Genomic DNA, 21,434 nt, shown 5'->3' with positions numbered 1-21,434 from the left:
ATCGCATTTAAATATTTTCCTGATATCCTGCAGCTCTAGTAGCAACGATGACTAGGAAATGTTGAAAGTCATTCTTAGGATTGTGCATAAAAGTCAGGGAAAGATATTAAAGTGTAGCTCTGGTCACATGCGTCATTCTCTGCATGTTTTGTTTCCGTTTTTATTTGCTTCTCTAATCTCTTCCCTCCTTCCTTTCCGTCTCCTCTTTCAACCTGTGTTGATGCTTTGAGGTCTCTAGTTACACGGTTGACTTGGAGAAGCTTGGAGATTAAGAGGAAGTCATCCGGAAAAAGGACTCCGGAGGTTTCATCGGGGTCAGATGAGTGTAGAGAGAATAACAGAGAAAAAAAGAGACGAGAAGGCTGCAGGGTGGCGAACTTTATTGGAATTTAGTCAATTACTCTGACTTGGCTCATGTAGTTCACTTTGATTTAGCAGCAGAATTTTCTGTCATGTATCCGAAGTAGATAATAGGGACTGATTTCCCGAGCCAGAACTCGATGTTGGGATTTCAAAACTGCTGAAATTTCCAACGTGACCAAAGTTTCCTCCACCTGTACAGGACGTGTAGCAAACTCTTGGTCAGCTGCCTGATAAAATGACACTTTTACCTTGCTTAAGAAAGAGGCAATTTGGCTCGTTGGAAATGTTTCTATTGTTTATTGTTCTCTTTCCCAGGCTGACAGATTTTTAAAAAAGACTCCTTTTGGGTAATTTTGGTGCATTTGCAGCGGTGCTAATAATGTGCAAAGTCCATGTCAAATAAATCTTTAATATTCAATGTTTTACAGCTGCAGTGGACAAACTATTTTCGGTTTATCACTTCTTTTTTTTTAATTAGTCAAATTTGGAAATTTTTCCCCAAATTGCCGCTGGATGTCATTTGGCTGTTTTACTGTAAACTTTCACAGTTTTGGTATTCTGAACAAAGGTCTTATTATTTGAAAATGGAAAAACCTGAGGGCTGAAAATGTTAAATATTAAGCAATAAAATTGGAAATAAACCGTAAAAAGACTGCAGTTCAGTCTTTAGTGCAACTCCAAGAAAAAATAAACAAAATGACAATTAATACATGTTATAATATTAGATAATTATTTTGTATTTTCAGCACTAATTATAGGTTGTTTTTTTTAATAATAGCAATTAAATGAAGTATATTTACATAGTTTTAATCATCAAGACAATTCAAAGTTCTTTACGCCTTGAAACATAATGTAGTAATCAATTATGAAACAGCAATAAACATTATATTTTGTCAAATAAGCATCAAATTTAATGATCAATGTTTCACCTACTAGGAATCAAAGTGGGTTTTTAGCCTTGATTTAAAAGAAAGTCAGTGCTTCAGCAGTTTTGCAGTTTTCTGGAAGTTTGTTCCAGATTTGTGGTGCACAGAAGCCGAACCAGAACCGAACCTTCATGTTTGGTTCTGGTTCTGTAGAGCAGCACCAGAACCAGAAGACCTGAGAGATCTGGAAGTTTGATGCAACAGATCTTTAATTCAGTCATGTTAAACATTTTCCTGTCATGTTAAATAGTGACAGCGCAATAACCGCAGCATTATTTAATTTTATTACGATTATCACATTCCTGCTGATCCATTCTCTCACTCAAAGCTCTACCATTTATCTTTGTCTACATGTTTTAAAGAATTTTACGTTCAAGTTTAACCAGACCACTGAAGTTTTTTTCCACCTCTTTGTACTGAGCTGCATCACCTTTATTTTTGATTTGAAGTTTAGAAGTGCAGCTTGTTTTTGGCTGACAGGACGCGATTTAAAAGGCGTGACAGACGGAGCAAAGCGATATTTTGGACATGTGATGTAACCAAATCGATGCTCAGCAGCCTGCCAGCTGTCTGTGTCTGTGCAGAATTGAATATGATGTTATTTATGCTCGACCGGTGCCATTCGCCTCCATCTGGGTGGGTGATGGATCAATAAAACGTCGTCTGGCCAAACACCCACGTAGATGCGGAAAGGTCGAGCTTCGACTAGGGCGTGTATGTCTGGTCGACCCAACAATCCCCTCTGGACAGCAAAATCTATTAACTGCGTGGATTTTTACTGCTGCTTAGGCTCAAGTTACATTTGAATTTTTACCCAATTAGTGGCAAGGAGAAGATAAAAAAGAAGAATGAAGGTTTTAAGGTCCAAACTCTTCTCACACCAAAACCCAACCATGAAGAATGTAATGAGTAAACGGCGTATTTTAAGCCCGGGATTTGCTGTGCCTCTGCTCTTTGTGATGCAAGTCGAGATATTGTCAGTCGCTGGTCTGATAAACCTGCTGTTTGAAATTTGTTCTCCTGTTTTTCTGAATCCATCCGATTCAGTCTTGACTGAAAAAAAAGGATAGTCTCAAAACCATGGAAGCAGCAACGTCTGATTCAAGGTCTGCGACGTTTAACACGTTAATTACGACATAAAAGCCTTAAGCACAAATAAACCACTTTAAAAAACATACTTAAGTTATTGAGTAGTAGTGTAACATCGTCACTTTAAGGATGTGATGGTAGAAATTCACATGTATCTCAACAAACATATGTGAGTAATGCAGTTTGATGCTCATTAAAAGTTATTTTTAGCTCAGTTTGCTGTTTTTATCAGGCTTGTAACTAAATGTAGGGGTAAAAAGTCACATTTCTGAGGTTGATGACTAGTTTATCTTCTGAAGGATATTTATTGCACAAAATTTGGAAGGAAAAAAAAACCCATATTTTTCTTCATTTCACAATAATGTTCCACTTTGTGTTTCTCTGTCATGTAAAAGTGCAAACAAGGGGTTTGGTTATGCTGTAACCAAAAATTCATCTGGTAGCCAGTTGAACAACGTAACTTTTTCTTTCCCTCCTCTCGATAAACTAAACCCTGTGTGTAAATATTCTCATGTCATCAGCTCTGCTGTGGTTTTTCCTCATTTCGTCACAGCTCTCAGACTGGTCTTGGTTTTGCGCTCCAGCTGTGATTCAGTCAGCACTCTTTCACTCGGATTGATTTGACATGAAAATCACCGACAGTTTAGAAAATATCAAATTAATACTGGATTCTGACTCATTTCCCTCCCAGCTCCCTTTCCCTTCAAGGCTCCTCTGTCTTATGATGCAGTAACAACTAATTGACCGGTAATGAAGTTGTCCATGCAAAGGACATCATGTCCATTCCCTGAGTATATTACTGTTCCCACTGGTGTTCCCGTTTCTTTCCTCTAGAGGAGCAGATAATGTCATTTTGTGTTATAATATTGACTTGTGTCAGGGAGTTGGTCTAATGCCTTTGTTGAAGGGAGAGTGTCTGGTTTTGCATCCAACGCTGCGTGGGCATATTTCTTTTCACTTTACTTCGTCTGCTGTTATTCCTTTAGCCTCTCTGCTTTCCTCTCAGGGGAGTTGACAAGACGTTTGGGCGCTCCACTTTTCCTTAAACCAGCTCAGAGAAAAAAGTGCAGTGAAAATATCTGGAAATAGACTAGATTACCAGGATTACTACCAGAAATGTCCTGACCTGTGTGTCCATAACGCTGGTCTGGGACGAGGATCTGTACTGAGAGATAAGATAATTTATTAGTCTCCGGTAGGAGAAACCTTTCTAGGAAGCAGGGGCAAGACTGCAGTACAATGAAAAACAATTCTTCAAAAAAGACAATAACTATAGATATGTAGACGTAACAAACAAACTCAACAACACAACGCCAGCGTCAGCGACTCAACACAAACTGCTGGGTTTCATTGGCCTGAAACTTTTCTTTTTTTATATAGTTTGAACAATAAAGTGACCTTGACTGCATTGTTTGATGTCTCAGATCAGTTGATATGTATGCATGTCTGAATGGACTAAATTGGCATTTTTGTAAAGTCTGGTTTATTTTTATAGCACATTTCCGCACCAAGGAAGGCAGTTTAAGGCGATTTACATTTTAAAAACATAATAGAATAATAATAAAGACAGACATTACATTACTGTGGCAGAACAAAGAGAAGTAATGACAAAGTGTATTTAGATGATTGCTGCTACGTAAATAAACTGAATTGAATTAAAAACATGGCTGGACCTGATCTAGACATGCAGCCAAAACAAATGAGCTCACGGTCCGTCTGTCTGTCCGTCCTCTTCCTCTCAGGTGAAGGTGAACATCCTCGGCGACGTGATCGAGCAGGGCTCCACCACCCTGCGGATCGACTCAGCCGGGTTCAGCCCGCACGCCGCCATCTACTCCATGCGTCCGGACATCCGCTGCATCGTACACGTCCACACTCCCGCCACGGCGGCTGTAAGCGCCAGGCTGCGTCTCGTCCTCCTCCTTGTTGCAAGCGCTCGTTTTGGCGTGAGGAATTATCTGTCTTTTCCTCTCTCTTATTCCCATTAGGTGTCATCGATGAAGTGCGGCCTCCTGCCAATCTCCCAGGAAGCATTGATCTTGGGAGACGTCGCCTACTACAACTACCAGGGCAGCCTGGACGACCAGGAGGAGCGCAGGGAGCTGCAGAAAGCCCTGGGCCCGACAGCGAAGGTCGGCTTCCCCTCTGCCTTTTTACATAATCTTAAACCGAGCATTATCTGCAGGAGTTTTAAAAATACATCGGGAGGAAGTCCTATATCTGGAAGTTCAAGTTAAGAAAATAAAGACGCAATTATCAGGGCGGGGCGCGTTTTGAAATAGGAAGCGGCGGCGCATCCTGTGGGAGTTCCCTACGTGTTTGGGTTCATTTATCATTTTTGTGCTTCTGAGTTGAAGCACGCTAGACCAACAAACCTCCCATTTTGACCTACAGTTGTTTTGTGTGTGTGTGGTTTTTGTGCAGGTGTTGGTGTTGAGAAATCACGGCGTGGTCGCTCTCGGGGAAACCGTCGAAGAGGCCTTTCACTACATCTACAACGCCCAGTACGCCTGCGAGATCCAGGTACTGCCGCACATCCCCGGCTTCCCATCGTCGTTCAGCCGACCGGCAGATTTCCCAGCGCATCTAATCTCACCACCAGCTGCCTGCATGTCGCTCCACTCAGGCCGTTTAAAAAACAATCTGCACACTTTTAATCTCTCGTCATGTGGACAGTGTTGGCAAAACACTGTGTTATAATTGGAATATTAGGAGTTCTGGGAAGGGTTAGCAGTCTAATTAGTTTTTTCCCCACGTTTTGTCATGTTGAAAAGTTTTACTGAGCCATTTCTGCACGTGGTCCAGATAAATCAATGTCATTTTGAGCCACAGAAGTCGCACGTCCTATTGAATAAAACCAACTTGGTTTTTGATAACTGTCCACTTGTTTTTATGAAACCCCTGTTAACTACTTTTGAGTTTTTAAATAAATTAAAATATTTATCTCTTGCCAAAAGAATATGGACATATTTTATTGACTTTTTTTTTTTTGCAAGTGCTAAGAATCTAAAATTGCTCCTGGAACTTTTAATGTCATTGTGAAAATTCAGTGCAATTATTTCCTGAAACAACAAAAAAACCTAAAAAAAAAAAAAAACCTAAAAGCTGAATTAGCATTTTTGTTTGTGTTTAAAAACACTAGCTTTTACCATTTTAGTTGAAGTTATTTGTTGTATGTGATGGACCAAGACAAGGTAATGCACAATTGTAAAAGAAAAGAAAAGCAATGCAAGGTTGACAGTAAAATGCATTCAGGTTCGTCGTAATGTCACAAAATGTGAAAATTTTAAAAATTTCTCAATGTTATGTAATTAAAAGCCACTGTAACGGTTTTATTTATCCTAATGAAGGATGGAAAATCCCACCTGGACGATAACTGGGCACGAATTACTAACGCAAATAAAATTTCATCCTCAAATTACGTAAGTCCAGATGGTCTTTGCTCATGTGTTTCGTGAGCGCTTGTAAACACAGGGGATTTGAGCCGACAGCTCGCCCCTCCTCCTCCCCGTCTCCTGTAACACAGCGCACCAAATCTCCCAAATGACTGTCACTCTGTCAACCAAAAGAAAAACATTAATCCATCTTGCAAAGCCCGGCTTAAATTGTGCAAATAAATCCCCCGGGGCGTGTTTGCTGTGCGTCCAGCGCCGCATGTTCTGAGCTGATTTACTCTTAGACTCCCTGGTTTTGTTAAATCACGTCCGTCCATTTTGTGCAGAAACGAGATGAGTCCCAGTTGAAGTGTTTGATCTGAAATCTCAAATGGCAACAGAAGCTCAAAGCGCTTTATTTATTTGTTTTTTTCAGGTGAATGCTATCTCGTGTGCCGGAGGAGTGGACAACCTCATAGTGCTGGACCCAGAGAAGTACAAATCCCGCGTGTTCGCCGTGGCGGCAGCGGCGGACGTCAACATGGGCGGCCAGTACAAGTGGAAGATCGGCGAGCTGGAGTTTGAGTCTCTGATGAGGATGCTGGACAATCTGGTGAGTTTATCGACTTGCTTGGCGTCGGGCAGATTCCCATTGAGCGGCGGCGTCTCTGCTGACTCGGTCAAGAATAGCGGGAAGAATTGTACATCGATCGCAGTCTTCTGGACGATGACTGATCTCTTAAAAAGCCTGACGATTCCAATTTCAGTCTGTACTGTTTTGTTTCTGTCTCAAAAGTTGCTAAATACAGCAAGAAAGTTGCTAGTTGACCATCAGAGCAAACGGGGACAGTGGCTGATTCCCAGACCTTTAACAAAGTCAATCAGATCTATTTCTCATGAATGTGTCGGCCGATCGATCGCCGGCAGCCCAAATTTAAGGAAACTTAAGTGGTCTGATTTACCACTGCGCCCCCAAACAGAAATACATAAACAACAAAAATAAAAAGATTTACACAGCATTCACCATTGTACAAATCAAAAACACGAATAAACCATCAGGCCTAAAACACCCACTTCTTTATTAGTACAGTTAAAAGCAGCAGCTGCTGAAGATGATTAGAAAATGTTTTTTTTTTTTGTTTTTTTCATCTGACATGTTTATTCAGGCAACTTTCATTTCATAAAATCCAGTGCAATCAGAAGTCGCCTATTTCAGGTTGGCCACATATAGTTGACATTCAGGCCTTAAAATGTCTTGTATTCATTTAAAAACATTGGCTTTAAAAATGTTTAGCAGAAGTCTTAAATTTTGGAATATCATGGCCACAGTATGAACCTCATGCTCTCATATATATAATGTTTCTTTGTTGTGTTTTGTTTTCTTGTGGGTCTTTTCTGTCAGGCAAAGGTTTGAGTCGATATCTTTCTGTGACTTCAGTACCAGCAGCTGCCTGCTAACATACGCTAGCTAGCTAGCCTTGTTGCAAATTTGTCCCCAGTTGGCTTGACGACGTTTGTTTTCTCCACTGGCCCAGTTCTGTTACCAACCCATGCTATGCTAAGTGAATTTTGAGCAAAAAAATAAATAAAAATAAAACCTAGTAAGGTTGGGAGAGTTTTTCCAGCACACCACTGTCTCTCAACACATCCTTTGCTCTCCTTTAACCCTCTGACTCCTACATTTTGTGCAAGTTATTGGTCTTGGTTCAGGAGGCCGAGACGGCCTCTCCCTCTTGATCCCTTCAAGCTTCCAGCTTTGAGCGCGGAAAGCAGGATGTTGCCGGAAAAAAGCTCCCTGCCAGCTCAGCCGGGGCGACGAAGGCGAGTTGAAAGGTCAGCTTTGACAGCGGGGTGCAGATGAGAAGTTGTATAGTTGACGGAACAGCAGTGACACGACAGAGTGAAAGGAAATGGGAATGTGCGAAGGATAAATGGAGGAATGAAGAGGAGGAGGAGGGGTGAAGATGCAGATGGGCGTGAGAGGAAATGGCTCAGAGTTTGTCCTCTGTGGTGTTTGAAACCCTGCAGCTACTTTGCTGTTTGGTTTTTGTGTGAGGTCACGTTCATGCAGCAGGAAAAGGCAACCCGTGTCCGACTGGTTTCCCCGGTGGGGGTGGGTTTGTCCAGGGTGCAGTTAGTTGTTCCCACCACAATGCCTCATTGCAAGCTGGTCAGAAGGTTTCAGTCCATCTCCCTTTTCATCCTGTCATGAATGAAAGTTCGGGACAGACTGGCATGTAGTCGTCTTTAGTTTATTGTTGCATTCCTCTTCATTTGTAGTTGAGTTCTGATGTGGCTGAAGTGGTTTGTGCGGTAAAGTATTTTGTTATCTCCTTATTGAAGCAGTTGATTTGAATTTTGTGTTTTTATTTTATTTTGTTTGCGTCTTAAGGAATACCATTATGTCTTATTTTGTGATGTTTGAAAAGGATTTTTACGGTAATGTTTGGTGTGGACCCCAGGAGGAAGAGTCTCTACTACGGTAGAACCGAGAAATTGAGTTCCTTAAACAAATAAATATCAAACTGCAAATATTTTTCTAATGTCATGGCGTCCGAAGGTGACCGGTTCCGCTGTATTTTGTTTTGGGGTATCGGAGGAAAGGGAGCTTGAAGCTCTGTTCTCTTTTCAGGGCTACAGAACGGGCCACGCCTACCGACACCCCATCGTTCGGGAGAAGCCGAGGCACAAGAGCGAAGTGGAGATCCCCGCCACCGTCACGGCCTTCACGTTCGAGGAGGACGGCGAGGCCATGCGGCTGCCCTTCAAGTTCCTCCAGCAGCGGCAGCAGAGGGAGAAGACGCGCTGGCTCAACTCCCCCAACAGCTACACCAAGGTCAGCGTGGAGGCCGGAGAGGAGCGCTGCAACAGCCGGACGACCACGGTGAGATCCAAAAAACGGTCCTCTGCTTGTCCGCCTCAAACAGTGCGATGCTGGAGCGCCATCTGGTGGCGGAGCAGTAGACAAACAGCCTGATTGACCTGCGATCTCATCTACCTTTTTGCAGTGGATGAGGGCGGATGAAACAGGAACTCCGATCCGGATTGAAGACCCAAATCAATTTGTCCCTCTAAACACAGACCCCATTGAGGTGCAGCAGAAGAGGAACAAAGTGAGTCCAGTTGTTTATGTTGGCTTCCTTTTAAAGGCTAAGTAAGCACTTAAAATGACAAACCCTTCATACTCCTGCTGACCTCTTGGCGGTGTGTTTCCGTCTGTCCCGTTCCAGATCAGAGAGCAGAACCGGTTAGACGTGATGACGTCAGGTCCACGCTCTCAGCACCTCGCCGGCATTCCTGTCGATCAGCCGCGACAGGTGAGAAATATCTTCCAGTCCGTCACGGCTCCACGAACAAACTTGTGCAGCTCTGGGCCGAAGCACTTTGTGTCTTTTGACATTAGCAGAAAAATGCATGTTGTCACAAGAATATGTGACTTTGTTAGAGATTCAGCAATTCACTGCTGTGCTCTTTCCTTACAGTATTAATTGATGAATGTTTTTATTATTATTATTATTTTAAATAAGTAAACTACTGATAAGAATTTTAAAAATGAATGAGTTATGTGTATATTGACAAAACCAAATCTGACGTTCCAATGTTGGAACGATGATATTTCCTTTCAGAGCTGTCAGAGTGCATTTTACCTTGTTTATGTTTTTGAGATTTTTTTTAAGCTCTTGTTATTTGGACTCATTACACACAGTAATAAATCCAAACCATTTACTGATAGTGATTTTGATTGATGATTTAATAATGACAGATTGCAGCTGATTGAAAACGCCAAAATCAGTTGGAATATTTAAAAGAAAAAATACAGAAATGTGGGCCTACTTAAAAGTATTTCCAAATACTGTGGTTTATGTGAGTCGATATTTTTCTCAGGGCACTTTATTCCATGAACTTCTGCATCAATGCAGCGTGACATGCGGTTCTTCGGATCTCATAAATTCCCTCCCCTCCCCCCGAGCTTTTGAATGGGCTTTGCTTTACAATCGGAAACTTTCAAACCACACTTTTTCCTTCTACTAAACTTTCCATTCATGTGCGTGGGCACATTACTCTGAAAGTCATCTTTGGCATCAATTAGCTTTTGTGGGTTTCTCTCCAGGTGATTGGAGATGATGACTGTTCAACTCTTCTCCATGATTTCAATGTTTTCAAAATGGCCGCCACAAAACATTCCTGCATTGAAAATCCCTGATATTACATTCTAATCTACTGAGATTCACAGGAATTGACACTCAAAGCTTCACAAGTCTCCTTGCGAGTCTCTTGCCTGTTATCTATTATTCAATTTGTCCACTAGGGGGAGACAAGCATGTATGGAAAGCAGGAACCTCTCCAAAGCTTCACTCAAACTACAGGAATAACACAGAACACACTTCAGATAGCATTAAAAAGTCTCATCCCGACACGTCTGTGCTGATTCTTTGTGTTTTCTTCGTCGCTGTTTTGTGTCGAAGGATCCGGGGCAGATAAACGAGCCGGTAAATATTCTCAAGCATTGCTCTTGTCCATTCCCGTTTGCCGTGGGTTTTATTTCACCCTCCACACATTTCATTTGATTTGGTTTTGTCTTGAAACGCCGCATGACGCCGTGCCTGGAGACCAAGCCACTCTTAATCAGTTTGCACCAGTTTTCCATTTATTTGGGACACGTTTCACGTATTGTCACGGAGTGTTGATTTATTCGGAGCATGATGAGTGTTTCCACTGGTTTCTGCATCTGAATCTCAGCTGGAGTGTGTTCTGTAACTTGTCATGTGTGTATGGGACTGACTGCAGGATATGTGCTGGAATATTAGACGTAATCTGATTTATTTTTGTAATAAGCAGTGTTTGTGTCGGCGCTCCTGTGCTCACCCTTTGCTCTCCCTGTCCTCTTCCTCCTCTTCCTCTGCCTCCTCCTCAGCCATACGTGCCCACAGTGGAGGAGCAGATGGCTCCTCTTCCTCCCAACCCGTTCAGCGAGCTGTTGGAAAAGGAGCAGCACCACAAAAGAAGGCAACTTGGCCTCAGCGGTACGACACACACTCTGTTTGATCAGTGTTTAAACTCTCTTTCTCTGTCTCTCTCTCACACACACACGCACACACACACACACAAACTCCTTGTGGTCAGTGGAAATCTGTGATGGTTCATTGTACAGCAAAAATATTGGCAGCCTTAAAAAATAAAAGCATGAGCTCAACAATCCATATTCAACCTTCAAATTAAGAGCTTTAAAAGAGAGATGAGATTGAAGAAGAGAAGTTGTTGGCTTCATGGTGTAAATGTCCCTTTAATGAAACAAAGTGAGAAAGTCCTGTTATATTCCTGGTTTGAATTTCTTTAACAGTATTTCTAGATTTTGAAACGAAATGTTCTTGTTTTTCATAAATACAAGTCTATTAGAAAAAAAAAAAAAGAATACCATCTGCTAGATGTCGCCGTCTTTCAGATTGAATGTTTAAAGTTTCAAGTGCATTTCTTTCAGCTTGTTTAAAATCCAATTACGTCAAGCGCTTGTTGACCAGCAGATCAGAGCAAACATCTGGAGCAGATTTCCAGCTGATGTTGCACCAAATCTAGATTAAAGTCTCCACTTGCAGATTGATTCCTCTCATCTCGAGTCGGATTCGTTCCCACCGATCCCTCACAGCCGGTGGTTAAAAGCTCTATTCGTCTCCGGGCAGAAGGGCCGCATCTCATTAGTGGCACCGTCAAACTAGTGGACAGCGTCGAAACTCAGGAGTTCACGCAGAAAGGCTTGGCTGCTTCCGATAGCACCGCTCTGCCTGCGCACACTCAGAGTCAGTGCTAATCACATTATCTCTCTCTCTCGTCGACTATTGACAATCAGAAAGTCGATAGTCAGCAGACAGAGGCGAAGGTGTTCGCTCGTGGTTCTGCAGAGCTCTGGGCTCGCTGGGCCATGTAGCTGTTTTAATGTGTGTACGGGCGAAGGGCATGTGTTCACGCATGTGTGCGGTGCACGTCCAAATGTTCTGCACCGTCGTGTGCATATGAAAGCGCCTGCGTGACAGGCCAGCGTGACTAACACAGCAGACTGAACCAACAGCAGGTCTTCACACCCTCCACACGAGCACAGCCCATTGCTATGACACTGTTGCCCCCACAGCCCCACGAATCCCCGGTGACCCATCTGGATGCAAGCTGAAGTCCATCTGGAGAGGCCCGAGACATGCTGCACACACACACACACACACACACACTAATGTGAAATTGGTTGCAGGTTGAGTTCTGATCGTCTCCTGTACGTTGTGGATGCTCATCGTTTGGAATCCAACAAAACTTGGTATAAAATATAAGTGCAAACCCATGCAGCTATGAAAAGTACTTTTTATTGATTAATATTTATGGATGAGTTTCTCTAGATCTTGCTGAGATGTTAGTCTTTTAATACTGATAAATGTTCTTCAGTTGACAGAAGGCCGACTTTGTAACTCTTCAAACTTGACTCACGTTTGAGACGAACGAAGCTGCTAATGCAAGGCTTGGCTTTGAGCTAAGAAACTTGTCAACGCTGCACCGCTAACGCTGGTCAGTGGGAAAACCTCGGTGAAGATGTGTTAGCTTTTTTATTTATTTTTTTTTATAAACTGCCATTTTTGAGAAAATGTAACATTTGTTTTACGTCATGATGAAGTCGGTGCCCTCGCAGACCCATTGACTAACATTTTGAAGGAGACAGTCGAGGAGTTAAGTACGTTCATTCTGTGGTAGAAAAAAAAAGTCCCTATAATAAAAATTCTCTTTAAAAAAAAGGAAAATAAATGACTAATTCTTCTTTTAATTTCTACAGTAACTTGATCAGATTCTTTGTGTCTTTTTCGGAAGTTATGCTCTGTGACGTATTTCATGTCACAAGCTCCTTTTTGAGTAGCTCGTTGTCAAAATGGGTATAAAATAAGTCGTAGGAAAATGGTACAAAAACACTTTAACTTGCTTGCATTTATGGATGAAAACTCACATTTATCTATCCGCTATAGTCAGCAGGACGGTGAGGGAGGCAGGAAAACCATCTCTAACCCAGAAAGTCTGCATAACAACCATTCCACTTACTCTAGTGTCTACATCAGTTATTTATAATGCTAACAGAATAAAAGCCTTTCCTGTCCTACCAACACAAATGTAACTTTGAGCTGTGCTGCAGCTCCAACTGGAATCCCACACATTGACACTGTGATTGGACTTTTGGACAAATTCAGACGCGTCTAGCTTGAAATTGAGAAAAAAAGAAAATGAGCCTAATCCTCTGTTATTCTGCATGGTGGAGAGAATATCAAGCTCTGGGCTGAACTGGGATTCTTGTTAGATTGCTTGTCATCGTGAACCACCATGTTGGACTCGCCACATCTGCATAGCGACAGTTCATTCCCAGGCCTTTTTAACGCCTTTACGTATGGGTCAAAGTTGACACTTAGGTTTTGTAGTGTCGTAAAGGCGTCACTGTGGCGAGTGGGGGGCTAGCTGCTCCTTGTGGTCAACGAGCCGCCGCTCAGAGCATCTGCCTCCTTACTGGGATATCGAGTCCCAGCCTGTTGCAATGCGAGCTCAGCCACCCACAGAAACAGAGCGATGGCGGAGAGCGAGCCCGGCCATCAGCAGACAAGGATTTTCTTTTCCAAACCAGCTGTGCATGGCCTGATTCTAACATGTGTCTGTGTGTGTTGTCGCTAATCTCTCCCCTCCCCTCCCTCTCAAATCCCTCCAACCTCTCATCCCACTCACTCCCTCTGTCGTCCCTCTACTTTAACACACCCACCCACTCCAACGCCGTGCCGCAACCTTCTCACCCGTTCCTCGCCGACCGACCTCCCTGCAGATGGCGAGCACGAGCTAACCTCCGACGACGGCTCCACGCTCTCGCAGTCTCTGTCTGTCACCCAGTCTCCGCAAAGCACTCCGGCTAAAGAAGGTATCGCTCACACAGAGGGAGGCAGATTGCACTGCTGTCCGTCTCTTAAATCTGATGTCCGTCACCATTTGAGCATGCCAGTGAGACGCTAACGAAAACTAACGGATTTGAATTTGCAAGGCTTTTTCTACTCATTTGTTTGAACTTGATTGTGAATTAATCATTTTGGAACAAGCCAAAGCTTTTAAGATGAAGTTGTTTGATGTTTTGTCCTAATCAACGTCTATTATTTCTTTACTTCCAGCTATAAATACATATACATAAACAAGAATATGTATTCTAAAGTATGTTCTTTCATCAAGTTATGATGAAAGTTATAATTCACTTGGGTACAACGTGAAACATTATGAAACTGGGGCTTTTAATTAGAAAATCCATCATGCTAGCAAATGTGAGTTGCTCGTTTTCAAAAGCTTTCACTGCTGATATCTGCCATTTAGAAAGTGAGTTATCAAATTATAACTTGTGTACATGGTAGGTAATGCATTATTTTATAAAAGGCCCAGAAAGCTTTTTGCTCCCCCTGACCGAAGCAAGCGTCCGCACAAGGTTGCCATGAACACAAGAAGCAAGAATGGCGAACAACAAACTCTCAACCTGATGCCAGCAGCTGTTTGGTTTACGGCCGGGTCCGTTTAGCTTGCCTTTATTTTCTTCGAGAGTAAAATCATTACTAGGATGCTGCGTTGTGTATTTGGTGATGTTAGAAAAAATGTCTGATATTAACATTTGACATCAGACTCGCTTCGTCCGAAATATTTCAGTGTAACAAAGTGAAAGCAGGCGAAATCCGTTAGCAGCACACTAAGCTGTCTGCATCCATTCAATAATTCACTGTTTAAAAAAAAGCAGCTCTATGAAAACAGGCAAATAATTAAAGTTAATATTCCATAGTGTGTTTATTTCAGCTGAAAACGAGCATAAAGTGTCCTCAATAAGGTGGACTCTTTATGGAGGGACAAACTCAAGTGTTTTTTTTTTATATTCCTTTAAAGCTTCCACAAAATAAAATACACAAAGTCTAAAGACTAACTTAGGGAAATCATCTTTTTTTCCTCTTTCTGTCTTCCACTGGATGACGGGCGACTTAATTTGCCGCCCGCCGCCGTGTCGACCTGCAGTATTTTCTCCTTTAACACGTTGCTTCTCACATCTGACACCTGAAACTGGTTAATGCTCCTCAAAGAGACACAGAGATCACACTCGACCCATTAGCGGTCGTAAATAACGCCACCCAGGAATCGAGGTCCTGTCCACTTCCTCCCAGCGCAAACACGAGAAACCCCACCCAACATCGCCCAGGCTCACATGTTCTGACGCCATGGCTGCGGGGTCAGACGGTTCTCGCGCTGAAACCAGGTCACCGTTAAGTCAGAACATTTACACCTTGTTCTCAGGTGTAAATACAGGTAGGTCAGTATGAGCAACGTTTACGTGAACTGCTGTTGTGAGAGTGGAGTTCGTGACACTGTTTTGTGAAATTGGAAAGGAGGGCGGACTCTCTGGGCCATGAGGTCGCTGGATTTTATTAATTATTTTCACATGATGTAAATTACAAAATATGTGGAGCATCATGAGAGGGAAAGGGAAGTTGAGCGCGGTTTGAAGGGGAGTTTGGTAAATCCTGTTCTCCGGGAGGAAAACATCCGCACAGTAACATGCTTTGTATGATAAGCTGATACTCTGTGCAGCCATGAGCAAATGTTTTAAGACGAGTGATATTTTATATTGAGAAAAGCATCAAGTTTATGGAAAGTTTTAATATTTACAGGAATATTAATGACTGAGATTCAACCTTTCTTGCTTTTTTGTTTCACTCCCTTTTGAATGCTGACCAAAGGCTCCTAATGGGACGTTGGTCCAGTTCATTGTTTTTGTCATTAAATCACTGAACAAAATTACCTTTGCAGATTGTTTGGTTTGTTTGCGGCAGTATTGAAAGTCGCGGCATTTCCATTACATATGTGCGCAAATCGTTGTTTATGTTCTGCCAGTGTCAACAAAAAACAAAACTTGATTTTGCAATTACGGTATTTCTGTCTAAATAAGAAATTTAATTAAAATCACAAATGGATGGACTGATGTTGTTGTATCGCGCATTCCTAGTATAAATACATGCGTAGAAAATATGGTCTTTTTAAAAGGCTCAAAGAGAAATAAGGTGATAGAAAACAGCTCAAGAGGAGCGTGGAAAGCGTCTGCGGTTGTCCCGTGAGACCGTCAGTTCCCAAAACCACACACAAAAAAAAAGCTTGTAAAAGCGCACTCGGGTTCAGTGTGATCCCGACGGACCACGCAAAGAGTAACAAGCTGGCTGGATCTAATCGTAAGACTGCAGCAGGGTTCGCAAACATAATAAGTGATAAATCTATGGTATGTTTTTTAATTAGGTGCTATCTTCACGCTGCCTTCCTCTCCTCCCTCCAGAGAACCACACGGGCCTGATGAACGGCAAGGACAACCACGACGACGAGCTCTCCAAGCGCGTCAGTCAGCTGACCACCAGCGTGGAGAGCGTGGAGATCACCGTGCGACCCGGCGAGAAGATCGAGGAGCCGCTGTCTCCCGAGAGCTCCCCCTCCAAGTCGCCCAACACCAAGAAGAAGAAGAAGTTCCGCACGCCGTCGTTCCTGAAGAAAAACAAAAAGAAAGAGAAGACGGAGGCCTGAGAGGAGCGAGCGGGCGAAGCCGGGAAGAGCGCGCCCGCGGAATGAGGGTGTCAAATTCCCCCTTCTTTTTTTTTTTTTTTTTTTTTTTTTTTATATTGGATTTTTTTAACCAGAGGTTTTATGTACAAAAGGCAGATGGAAGATTTAACAAGAAAAAAGAAAAAAAAAACAACAGTTTGGAATTTTTATGAAAAAGTCATTTTGCAAAGAAAGAATGTTTGTGAGATTTTGGGCCCACCGATTAAAGCTGCAGCAGATGGAAGAGATATAAAAAAAAAAAGGGCAGGCATGGGAGTGTCTGCACACCTGATTATCTCATGCGGTTCTCTCAACTCGCTCCTTGGAAGTGTCACTTGTAGATCCTGAATAACTGGCTCCTCTTCCCCTTTTTTCTAACCTCGGCTCGATACTAAACTGGAAGCCTCTTTGTCCTTCATATATTCTTTAATATTCCACCTCGCTCGTATTTTGTCTCGCTTTGTCTGCACAGAAAACGAGAAAATGTAACATCACACTGGAAAAATAGTTTTGGGAAAGAATAGTCGGAGAATTTGAGCTGATGTATTTGCTGCGGCTCCCAAGTTACTCTTTGTGACTAATTTCTCCGAAAGGAGGATTGTGGTTTATAGATGCAGGTAAAGGTCGTCTGCGTCGACGGCGAGGATGAATTCTGGCTGCTTCTAACTACATTATCTCGTATTTATGTAGCATTTTTATATGGCGACCTCTTCATCTCTCTCCGCTGTTGTTTTTGTTTGCCAAAATGACTGGGGGAAAATCTTGTCTTAGTAAAGAAACCGCAGTTTGTTTTATGAAATGTGATTTTTTTTTTAAATGTTTTCAATGCAGCTTTAAGTCCGTCAGCCCCGTCTTGCACTTGGCTTGGGCCAGTTACCAGTTTCAGTCTCATATAGGTGCATCTCAATAAATTATCATAAGATCATGTATTGCAGTAACTGACACTACAGCTGTCACAATAACACATTTTTCTGGGTGATAAATTGTCCCAGAAATTACTGCGATAAATGATAATTTTGTCGTTTTGAGATCATTTACAATATATGCAAATGTGCTGTTTTGTTCAGTACACTCCATGCTGGACCTGGAAGATATTTTAAGTGTCCGAAATAAAACACAACAACCTAAACACCACACAATCGATCCCATAAATAAAATGTTATTTTTTTTGTAACTGAAAACATTTAAGATTGAATTTTTACCTAAGCCTAATATAAAAAAAACAACAACAAAAAAAACACTTTAAAACAGAAATGTGGGCTTTATTAAAAGTTTTATGCCTGTTTAGAGGTTATTATTAAAAAGGTACTTTTAATCTGACAAACGAGGAAATATATTCTGATTTCCTGATCGTGACTGAAATCTTTTTGACAAGTTTATATTTGTCAGTCATTAAATATCCAGCTGATGCATCCAACTTTAAAAATAATTCCTTCAATTATTGGTCCAAACACACACATTCAGTGCTAAAACTGAAGGAGCGCCACCTACCACTCGTTTAAGGGACTGCAGGGATTTACAAACTACTACAAAACCCAGCAGGTTTCATTTGGTCGACGTCTCAAAATAACAGACGGGTACAGCGAACATAATAATGTCATATGATGTGTCAAATAATTGTTGCTCTTTTAAAAAATTCGAAATGGTATCAATTATGTTACGTATTTTTGAGTAAATACCATGAGAAAATTTCACTCTGTCCCACACACTTCTGGACTGGAGTCCCGGCGTAGCGCCTGCGTTAGCGAGAACCGGATCTCATGGCGAGCGTCGTAATCCCGAGGAACTCCCAGTCGCTACTTAGCACAGGAATGTTGAAATCCTGGCTGTCAACTTGCAAATCTGAGCTTCTATTATCGTAGAATATCGTGTTTTTTTTTTTTTTTTTTTGTGTTTTGTTTTTGGGTTTTTTTCTTTCACCGGCGAAGGAGATTATGAAGTATTCGGTAGAATTTGCGCAAGTGGCAAGTGAGGAATGGTGTTCGAGGAAAGTCAGGGCCAAGAAAGTGAGCGGAAAGAAAAGAGAGGGAAAATCTCGGGTGAAATAAAAAAAAAGGTTTTGATCGGATCCTGTTAATGTCTTTGTTGTTGTTCGGAACGCGTCAACCTATCGGCCCTTGAATGTTTTGTTAAACAGATACTTTCTTGATCCGTTTCTGATTATACCCTTGTCTGCACAATCTTATTCAGAGTCCAGTCAAATGTAATACAATGACAGCAGGGGGTGACATTATCAATAACAAATGCATCAAAATGGAAAAGAAAGCATCTCCGGCTTATTTTGGATGCTTACATTATTTTACTCTCCATTTAAAAACAAATTATTTCAGAAAGATCTCCAATGTCGTCATTTGTAAGTCCCTGGCACATCATTGATGGTTTTCTAGCTGTAGGAGTCACGTCAGTGCTTTGTGGTGTCCATAGTCCTCCCACCACCGTGTGGCGCTGTACAGGCCGGTGTTCTTTGTGTCACAGACCTCTCCCAAGAGTGATGCCTCCCTGGCCAACAAGCTGTGGCTTTGTCCAGTCTGACCAGAGGACACACTTCTTTTAGACTACTTATTTTCTGTCCTGCTTTCGTTACGTTTGCGCGAGCCGTACCTCGTTCGGCTCCGCGGCTCTCTTTGAATCCATTAATGATGCTTCTCGATTCTTGACACTTCAAAATGCTGCTTCGTCAGCGTCGACGACTCTTCTTCTCAAATCTAAGCTGATTTTTTTTCTCTTTTTGTTGGCGTTAAGCCTTTGTCAAATGGCAGCTTTAACGCTTTCAAGAGTCGCTTTACTCTGTGTAAACTGGGATAAAGTCCTTAGTTTTAAGTAGCGATACACCAATATGAAAATGTCGGCCAATGTTGATATCCAATGCCAATGTAGCCAAAAATTTATATTTACAGACCATTTGACAAACACCACATGACCAACTATGTCCAAAACACTCACATAAACCACAACAAGATGGAAATAAACATCAGTTCGTAACGTCTGCTCAGTTTTACTTATTGGACCAGTACCGGTGTTGAAGCCGATGTGCCGTTCATCCCTTGTTTTAACTGGATTTCCTGGCTAAATAAGAAAGCGAGTTCTTTAGGTGGCGATTAAAACGTGTAATAAGCTGGTAAGTTTTGTTTGGCTTTCTCAAATACTTGCATCGAGTGGAAGCACAAAGCGACGTGTACTTTGAAAAGTAAGTTGTGACAAAAGCTAATCTGAATCTGCTCTACTCTCTTGGAAAAAGCACTCAGGAAATATTTGACAAAATGTAAACATTTCCCAACTCAATAGTCCCGGTTTGCACTCAATCTTTTTATCTGTTTTCGTTTTTTCCTCTTAATCTCCACTTTTAAAAGCGTTTCCAAAAGATATCTCAGGTGTTGTTGCCTGCAAGCGGCGTGGAAAATCTCCGTTTTCCTAAAAACATCTCGGCTGTGTGTGAACGAGGCCTGAGAACTGGGAGCCTGGTGTGTTTTTTCTTAACGCCAGACTGTATTTTCTTTTCCAGCTTCATTAAGACAAAGGTTGCGATTCTCATCTGCCTGCTCAGGCTTCACGGTTCTTCTCTGTGAAACATTTACAAAAATCCCCGGCGACTGCACTGACTCTCCTCTGGCCTCCGAAAGCTCCCGACTCATAGCCACATACTTGATTTGTCCTAATTTCCTTTAAGAACTGGAACGGGACACGATGGATGCTTTGGTTTTCATTTGATCCCACTCTGAGCCCAGTTATGCGTTTCTCAAAACAATCTCGCCGCAGTCGGATGACCCTCGGCTGAACTCTGCTCAGCCCAAACCGGTGGTGATGTCTTGTGGCGTATCCCCATCCTCCCATCGCCAATTAAATAAATGTACCAATATCCCAGCTAGCAATGTGAAATATTGGATTTGGAGGGCGGGAGCATCTTTAGCTGCGTTAAACGGCGGCTTCCCGGGGTCTGGGAGAGGGTGGGTGGGTGTGGGGCGGAGTCGCGCAACTGGAAGACGAAAGGAAGCGAGACGCGACTTTGGAACTGGAGTTTGTGTGTTGTAGCTAGAAGCAGGAATGGACGAGCTGAAACTAACACACCATGTTTCCTTTTATCACTCGGATTGTCTTTTTCTTTCCTCCTTCCGGAACATCTCTCCTTTTGAAAATGTCTTCTTTTTTTTCCCCTCCATCCTCCATTGGTACCACAGTACGCTATCTTTCCTTTTAGTTTGCAGAGAGCTCCAGGCCTCCTAAGTATTTCATGAGCTCATCCTGCTCTCAGATGAACTGAATGTGCATTTCATTCTTTCTTTCTTTTTTTTATTTTCTCCTCTTGTGTTTTTAACAGTTTGCACCTTGCTTTACTAATGCCTCTATCCATTTTTTGTTTTCCTGTCAGAAAGAGAAAATGCATTTTTCTTTTTTTTTTGCTTTGGCATGTCAGAATGAGCCAAGCTACTTTGTGACCTGTGAAAATCCTATATAAATGGTTATCTAATGGAGTTGCTTTTAGATGTGTTGCTAATCTGTGTAAATTCACAAATAAAAGCTGTATTTTAAGAAAAGGAAGCTCATTTATTTATTGATTTTTATTCTTTCCATGTTTTGTGCATCTCCGACCCATTTTCACTCAAGTTGAGTTGGGCATTGCTCATGCTTCTGTCTGGTTTGCCATCTTGATTATTTTTAGGCTACAGATCCAGAACAAGAACAGACGATGTTGAATGAACATTTAAACTTTTGCCTTTTCAGCCTTTTCGTACGGCGTTGGCTTTAAATTGTGTAAGACGTGTGCGATTAGACTCACTTTTAAAATTGTATCTGCCTTTACTGTTCGGAAGACAAAGCGCAAAAAGAATTAAGAAATTAGAGAGAAGATATTTCAACATTTCTACTAAGCAGCAGCAAATTTCTACCTTATTTCTGATTTGTTTGTATTTTAAATATCCTGCGTTCAGTTGCTGTTCTTTTGTTAATATTTTGACTCATTGAGGGCTTCTTACTGAGGTTTCACCACGGGTCACTGAGGTTTGGCTACAAGCCTTGAAGTATTGGAGCATTTTTTTTTTCCCATAAAGAAAAATATGCTGCAGACGTTTAGAGA

At 42.0% G+C, this 21,434-nt stretch overlaps 1 protein-coding gene across 6 annotated transcripts in view; it reads left to right on the top strand.

The window, feature by feature from the left end:
* Window positions 1-20,895, top strand: part of add3a (adducin 3 (gamma) a) — a 75,100-nt gene extending 54,205 nt beyond the window's left edge. For 3 of the 6 annotated variants that reach the window (XM_055041077.1, XM_055041076.1, XM_055041075.1), the window contains exons 6-16: window positions 4,121-4,270; window positions 4,367-4,510; window positions 4,803-4,901; window positions 6,189-6,365; window positions 8,385-8,636; window positions 8,761-8,865; window positions 8,983-9,069; window positions 10,219-10,242; window positions 10,668-10,776; window positions 13,584-13,676; window positions 16,104-20,895. In XM_055041077.1, coding sequence (XP_054897052.1) covers window positions 4,121-4,270; window positions 4,367-4,510; window positions 4,803-4,901; window positions 6,189-6,365; window positions 8,385-8,636; window positions 8,761-8,865; window positions 8,983-9,069; window positions 10,219-10,242; window positions 10,668-10,776; window positions 13,584-13,676; window positions 16,104-16,345 — 1,482 coding nt within the window. In that variant the 3' untranslated portion in view covers window positions 16,346-20,895. The remainder of the gene's footprint in view (window positions 1-4,120; window positions 4,271-4,366; window positions 4,511-4,802; window positions 4,902-6,188; window positions 6,366-8,384; window positions 8,637-8,760; window positions 8,866-8,982; window positions 9,070-10,218; window positions 10,243-10,667; window positions 10,777-13,583; window positions 13,677-16,103) is intronic. The other 3 variants (XM_055041080.1, XM_055041079.1, XM_055041081.1) reach the window with 3 other exon arrangements.
* The last annotated feature ends 539 nt before the right edge of the window (window positions 20,896-21,434 follow it).

This window comes from Poeciliopsis prolifica, unplaced genomic scaffold, assembly GCF_027474105.1.
Source record: "Poeciliopsis prolifica strain line A6 unplaced genomic scaffold, Auburn_PproV2 SCAFFOLD016, whole genome shotgun sequence".
NCBI classification, from domain to species: Eukaryota; Metazoa; Chordata; class Actinopteri; order Cyprinodontiformes; family Poeciliidae; genus Poeciliopsis; species Poeciliopsis prolifica.
The sequence above is the reverse complement of the archived record's forward strand: the minus strand, read 5'-3'. Positions and strand labels throughout refer to the sequence as shown.